The sequence below is a fragment of the Pollachius pollachius genome (genome assembly GCF_949987615.1).
Source record: "Pollachius pollachius genome assembly, chromosome: 9".
NCBI classification, from domain to species: Eukaryota; Metazoa; Chordata; class Actinopteri; order Gadiformes; family Gadidae; genus Pollachius; species Pollachius pollachius.
Genome location: NC_136942.1, coordinates 5,167,282 through 5,174,854, shown reverse-complemented (window position 1 = coordinate 5,174,854; position 7,573 = coordinate 5,167,282). Strand labels below are relative to the sequence as shown.

The window sequence follows — 7,573 nt, the reverse complement described above, 5'->3', positions numbered from 1 at the left end:
AGAAGCCATCGTTTAAAATGTTTAAATAAAACAGAATGAGAACACAAAATTAGAGGGCTTTATTAAAAGTTATTCAAAGCAAGGCACAGTCAACCATTTATATCCATTTGGAAAAGGGATTGAATACAAATGATTAAAAGAAAAAGGCCCATTCTGGTGACTTAAAGCATTCAACCATAAATTCTATTATATAACAATTTAATATTATTTTTATTTTTTTAAATTTTTTAAATTTCTTTTTTTAAAATCAATGTAACCGCTAAAAACATGAAGTGTTACCCTTTCTAATGTATTTGTATAATTATTTTTTCTTAAAAACAGCCTTAATGGCTTAAAAAAAAAACATGGGTACATCCTATGATGCATTGCTGTGAGAGGGATTGCTCCTTGGGTCTCACAGTAACAGTCCCAGGGATACAACAGTGGTTTCATGAAAGGCATTGTCGGTTAAGATACCTAATTGGAGATGAGCTTATCGCACGGCAACAGTTGGCTGACTCCTACTCTCTTGCCACATTCATTCTAAAAACACAAAAAGTATAACAGAAATGGCGGTTAGTCCAGTTTATAGTATTTTGAAATGTGCTTAGTGATACAGAAGAGATAAATCAGAACCAATGATAAGTTCTAGTTCTTTCTAGGGTGGTTGCGTAATGCCCTTACCATGAAGTTAACCACGTTCAAGTGGTAGGGGATTCCACCCATCTCTTTGATCTCCTCCAGGTGAGCTCTCTCTGGATCCCCAGCCGCCAGCACTGGACTACCAGTGCTGGCCTGGTGGGGCAAACAGGTGCCAATCAGTAGTAGCAACATCATCGTCACTTCGTCAGCCATAGCATCAGTTGCATTAACTATTTTCGCCATAAGGGGGCGCTTTTTCAGACCTATTTGAGTTGAGTTCCACTTCCACCTGCTGCTTTCCTTATCATTCAGCTAGTTAGCGGATTTGATTTATAAAAACAAAAACACAGTTCAGAGGGAAAAGCATCAAATAGTGCTTTTCTTACAGTATGCTTGTATACATGCAGGTAAAACGCCGACAATGAACGAGTTATCTAGGTGTTCTTATCCGATTTCGCCGGTCATGTGCTGATTTTTGTGCGAAGTAGATCGGATAAAGGTGTTTACATGCATTTCACAAGTCCTGTTTAGGTCTTATTCATTTATTTACCCGATTACGATTCTGCATGTACACGCACTGACTGAGACTGAACAAGTGAGTGTGTGATTGAGCGTTACTCACAGGGTCCAGACCTCTCTGTATGGACAGAAGGTCTGACATCCTGTCGGTGAAGCCAGGAGCAAAGCTCTCTGGGTTGATGGCCACAAAACACTGGCCCTGCAGGAACCACAACACACTGTCGGACCGAACCACAACTCAAGAACATCATTCATCTCTAGTGTTGAAGGTTAGATGTTGTTTGTTGGAGTGCTTTCCTTTTGTTGTTTTTATGTAAAATAAAGAATATTTTCCCATACAAATAGATTGTAAGTCACATAAAAAGGCATAAATTGAGAAACAATACGACAAAAATTTTGATTTTAGAGCCACATCTAAACACTGAAAAGCATAAAGATTAATAAAAAAAGAAAACAACCGAAAATAAAGAAAATATTGGACGTTAATTTATTTATTTTATTAAAATAAAGAAATAAAGAAAGCAAACGGGCAAGAAAGAAAGAAAAATAAAAACCAATCATGTCAACAGCATCAAATGAAAAAGCCGTTCAAACCAGCAGTGTAACGTACCAGGTTGGCCGCGCGGTCGGTCACCTTCCAGGTGCGAACGTGTTTGCTGTACTGAGCTCCAGAGAAGATGCCACAGAACACCTCCACCATCATGCCCAGACCATAGCCCTTGTAGCCCCCTGGACACAGAAGAGACCAGTCCAGGAGTTATAGGATCGTGTCATCATCAATACGATGGACATTTTGATCCACGCTGGGGTTTCTTTGGCAACATTTAGTGGCAAAAATTTTTTGGGGATAACATAAATAAGGTGCATTTTCTCTGTTGAGACAACTGTCTTTACAAACCTATTTCCCCCTATAAATATATTAATATTTCCAACCTCAATATGAATGAATAAATAAAATACATTCATAAATGAATAAGTATAAATAAAAAACGATAATAGCCTTCTAAATAATTAGCATGATCTAAAAATGAAAAGGGTCTGGTGACCCCTGGTGGCAGACTATCTCATATCAGTTGCCAGACCAAAACAAAAGGGCTCATATACGGTGACTGACCGGTAGCTTCGCTGCCACCGATGGGCACCAGGCCGCCTCCTTGCAGGACCTTCTTGGGGTCTGGGGTCAGATTCCCCTCGGCGTCACAGCCCCAGCCCACTGGGATGGGGTCCCCACGGCGATCATGAAGCTCCACCTGCACGTGGGAGGTGCAGATATGGATCTAGGGTTTATTCCTATTTTTTTTATGGCTCAGTTCATTCTTGGAAAAGAGAGTTTTAATCTCTATACATTTTCTCTGGTTAGTTAAAGGAGATTGATTGATTGATTGATTGATTGATTGATTCTGGCCCAGTATAGTACACTAGAGAACCCTACCTTCCCTAGTGCCACGGCGGACGTGGCCATGTCCAACACAAAGCTGTCCCCGTGATTGGCTGGAGCCGCCACACTGATGGGGTTGGTTCCCAGGGTGCACTAGAAACAGACGTTCACACTTCTGAATGACAAACGTAGAGACTTTTAATATTCAGAATCCCGTTAGGACATGATTCTTATACATGGTCCTGGTATGTTATTGAGTTCCTGGTATTAGCTTAGCTGTTAGAAGCCCTCTCTGTCTGTTTCTCCCACCTCTTTGCCACGAGTGGGGACCACTAGTGGGGAAGTGTTGGTGAACGACATGCCCTGTGCGGGGAAAATCAGCATTATCAACAAAAGAGCGTCAACTGACATAGCATTTAAAGAAGCATATGGTGTAATACAGTTATTCAACACTAGACAAAAACAACAGTCTCAGCACAGAAGATCAGACCTTAGTTATTAATATACAACACATGCAAAGACCACATCAATGGAAAATACATTAGGATTCATGTCTTACTCACAATCATGTTTTCTTTAAGAGCCTGCATTGCGTAGTATCCAGCAATACCGTAGTGGTTGGAACCTGAGGAAACACAAAGAATAGAAATTCACATCCACTTCTATTCACCTTCCTAAAGCATTCCAAAAGTCACTGAATAAGTGGAGGACTTTTATAGGTTTTAGTTTTCCAGGTTTGGGGTGCAGTACCTCCCCGGACCTCCAGGGCTCACCGTGCGCCACCACCCAGCCGATGCCCGCGTCCTTGGCCTTCTTCAGGGCCAGGTCCATGCAGTAGTTGCCCACCACGGGGCCCAGAAGGTTCCTGCCGTCCACCAACGCCGTGGCGGCCGTCTCCTTCTCCACCACCGGCTCTCCTTCCTTGGAGCAGATGCCCGACTCGATGTCCTTCACGTACATGTCTAGAATGAAACAAGCAACAACAACAACAAACAACAAACAACGCACGCGAACGTGATTTTGAGATCCTGGTACTCTGGACGTCACCAGATATTGGAGGCTAAATATGCAAACCATAGCAAGTGACTGGTGGTCTTTGACGTGTCATTCGAAGTGACAGGAAATGGTCGTCGGGAGTTTGTGGTTTGGTTATATAAACACACACATGCCCTACAGACAGATACAACAGCAGGCTAGTCGGTAAAAATGGGAAACGCCCAGTCTCATCCTTCCATGCGTGTCTATGTGTCCGTGTATCCGTGTGCCCGTGTGCCCGTGTGCCCGTGTGTCTGTGTGCCTGTGTCCCTGCGTGTCTGTGTGTGTACGGACCCATGCGGTTCAGCCCGTGGCTGTAGTGGCCCCTGCAGTCCCCCTCCACCAGCACCTGGGCCAGGCTCTTAGCATGATGGGCCTTGGTGCCCACGGCGGTCATGCATCTCTCTATGAAGCTCAACACCTCCGCCTGGCTGATCAGACACCTGCCCCCCCCCCACCCCCAGGGAGGAGACACAACAGAGTTTTAACCTCCAGTTCACCCTCACCCTCATGTGCACGGTGAACAGCAGTCATTTACTATTGGATGCTGTTCATCATTACAGCAATTCATCCAGTTCCAATGCACAATTTACTCTCTGATCTACCAGACCAGACGTCCAGTAGACCATCTTGTCTTAAAACCTTTTGTCATTGTTTTTTTTTTTTTACAACAAACTAAACTTTTGAAACGTTCAGCCATTACAGAGCATTTACACGTGTATCAGAGAACATGGACAACCAGGAGCTTTGTGAGTCTTCCACACTCCCAGTGGAGGAGGGTTAGGATGGAACACCAGTCATTCCCACGCCCTGCAAGGGTTGGAGGTGTGATGGCTGAGGGTTCAAAGCTCAGGGCAGTCTCTGCTCTGATTCTGTAGTGAAAATGATGCTGAGGCTTCCTCCTCTGAGAGAATGAATTCATTAATTCATTACTTACCAATACATTACTAAAATCAACATAGTGCATCTAAACACCAAGATCAGCAAACAATTTAAAATGATGAAAAAGCTAATATTTATGTTTGATATGAAATTGTAGGATGTGTTTTCTTTCAGGGGTGAGATGTTAAAATGTTCAGCAGACACAGACACAAAGTACCAAGTTCCTAAGCAAAAAATTACAAACTGAATTTCAAAATCCATCATCAGTCATTTTATAGGGACGGGACTGCTGCATTTTGTCAAAAAGGTTAATCAATGTCTTCCAAAAGGTCTCTTTTTCGTACACATAAAATGTTTATGTGTACGAAATAAAAATAAAAAAACGATAAATAGTGCCAATCCCAGAAAACTACGTCCATATTAGAATTGTTAAATAGTAAAGATCGAGACATTTGAAGCACATGGTCCACTTGAGGGAACCTTGCCCCCCCCCGATGATGACGAATGAAAACCGATCTGTAGATCTGTAGACACTCAAAACATCCATGTGTTTTCATTACAAACGATAAAATATCTAAGCATATAAATAGACAAAAACCTGTACAAATTTAATTAAATCCATGGCTCTACACTACAAAAAGAGCCATGTTATTGATAGCCTGGTTGACGTTTGAGGTATAACGAAGCCTAATCTCAACCGAAGGTTCCATGGTAGCCGTCTTGTACCCTATCATCCTAAAACGTAACCTAAAAACCTCCTTGTGAAGTGCCAGGGCAGAATATGCAACCCATCAGCGACAAGGTATGCCAGCCGCTGAGTACCCACCCCAAGAGCCATTTAGAGAGATGGCTAATGGCTCAGCCCATCGCTATGATTTTGATTGTCAGAGATGCGAAACAAAACAAAGAACAAAATATCAAGAACGATAATATTATGGACTGTTTTAAAAGGCCAATGTAGTAATAAAATGGTTCTTCTGCATTTCCTTTGTTTTGGTGTTGGTACGTCTCCTTCCGTAATGCAGAAGAAGCTAGTTAAAAGGGATGGAATGTACCACAATCACATCCAGATGGATGCCCCAGTGCCTTGTGCTTGGTAACTGAGTGTTCTGGTTGCAAACGTCCAAAACATCTTTAATTGTTTCGGTCTCTAGTCTCCACCAAGAGTTTGCCATTTGTGTGATACTGGACTACAGTTATGATTTGCAAAAAAACAGTAAGCCAGACTGTTCAAAACCTAATTGAATCCCCAATAGAACAAAAAGCATTTGTGCAAAATAGCCGTTTTTCTTTAGCCATAACAGTGCGCATAACAACACTGATTCAACAGCTATCCCCCACCAAGGGGTATCAATTTATTTCAGTTTGTTGGGTAATAGCCTTAAAGTGTGATAATCTCCTAAATTTCAAATCACTTCTTACTGTATATTGCACACTGCTCGTTATACACCTGATACTCGCCTCCTGACAGAAACAGGGCGGGACCAAAGTTAAACTTTGTTAAACATGGTGCAAATGGCTAAACCGGTGAGGCTATGCGATTGGACCAGCGACATTCAGTGATCAATTGATTGATAGATTGACCCTGGTTATAGGATTAAGCAGGTTTTAATTAAGTCCCCAGGTTAATTATTCACATTGTCTATGTGAAGATGTAAATCAGCTCTTGGTGTTTGTTCAACTCCCCTCCTCCCGCGGTGTAGACACGTTTCAAATGTTTCTGTTGGCCATCCATTGACATCCATTATATCACAACCAAGTCTTTAACAGCTCCCATAGCTGTATCTTTATTTTGTCCAACCTAAGTAAGTGCATCCATACTGCCATGGCTAGATAGCCTTTTCTCTTCTAACTGTGCGTCTCAAAGTATTGGAAAGTTGCTCTGCATTTAGAATTCAGAACTATCTTTTATATTATCTATATAATGCAGCCATGATCTTCTAAAGGGGGGCCTCAATCTCTAAGTCTGTGAGAATGCACAGTGGTGTGTGAACACTGAATATAGTTAGCTGGCACTGCAGTTGGAATGCTACCTGGGCAGTTTAGCCTTACCTGGGTTTCACAATAATACAAATGGGAGCTGCTTATGAACCCTCGTTTGGAATATAATGTAAGTCACAGGATATCCAACTGCCCAATCTCAGAACAGAGACAATATGAAAAAAATTAACTTTGGTTCTTAAACAACTGTCAAATCCAAGTTACTTAAGCCCTTAATAGGTAACCTTGTTAACTGCCAGGGCAGCTAATCGAGAAGATGGCTGCCTCATGTTGTGTGGTTGGCTCGTACCGGAGAACACAGTCATGGTGCCTGTGTCCGTACGTCTGCAGGAACAGGAGGATAACAACCCTAGTCCGATTTTCCCTTGATGGGCTAGGAAAGAGGCATGGTGACTTCTGACCGCAAGGTGGTGAGTGCAAACTAACATTTATTTCAGCATTTACTTAGCATTACTTTAGCACTACTTTGTATTGCATTGTGTTGTATCTTGTATCTCTTCCTTGACTGCTGCTGTGCTGTAACATAAAAAAAATCCTTTGGCGATTAATACAGTGTTATCTTATCAAATCTGGTGCATCTATGTATAGACGAAAAACATTTGTATGGTGGACTTTATGGAATGCAAGAGACTTTTTGAAAGAACATTTATTTATATTTGTATTATTAAAACGTTAGTTTTTAGAACTACAACGGTAGAGGACGGTGCAAATTCAATTTTAAAGACCCCGTGCATATCAATATGTTAAGACTCAAGGGGCATGGTTATGGAATTGGGCAAGAAGAAACATCACCTCCACACCAGCCCAATGGCTGAAATTACTGAATCATAAAAAAGAAAACAAACAAACACAATGGAAAATCTCTGACTGAGGCCTCAAACCTTTTTTTAAATATTAATATAATCCAAGGCAATAGACTGAATGAATGTTCTACCTCAAGTCAACGAGTAACCGCAGACGCAAAGACCATATGCATATTGTGCAATGTTGTAGGCCTATGTTAAGTTATTTCAACCCCCCATTCCAACCAAAAGTGAGTAAACAAGCAATAAGTTATCAAAATATTATTTCATAAAAATTCTAGCAGATAGGCCTAATCCATTTCTTCCAAATAGGAAATATATCCAGAATTACATA

General features: G+C 41.5%; 1 protein-coding gene across 1 annotated transcript; it reads right to left on the bottom strand.

The window, feature by feature from the left end:
- Positions 1 to 456: 456 nt before the first annotated feature.
- Positions 457 to 6,741, bottom strand: LOC307080145 (putative oxidoreductase YjmC; the record flags this gene model as incomplete). The annotated part of the gene is made up of 12 exons (XM_079742776.1): positions 457 to 522; positions 664 to 774; positions 1,244 to 1,339; positions 1,751 to 1,869; positions 2,255 to 2,390; positions 2,573 to 2,671; positions 2,828 to 2,881; positions 3,082 to 3,143; positions 3,292 to 3,480; positions 3,848 to 3,996; positions 6,469 to 6,487; positions 6,726 to 6,741. The coding sequence occupies 12 exons, from the start codon at positions 6,739 to 6,741 to the stop codon at positions 457 to 459; spliced, it is 1,116 nt and encodes a 371-aa protein (XP_079598902.1).
- Positions 6,742 to 7,573: the final 832 nt, after the last annotated feature.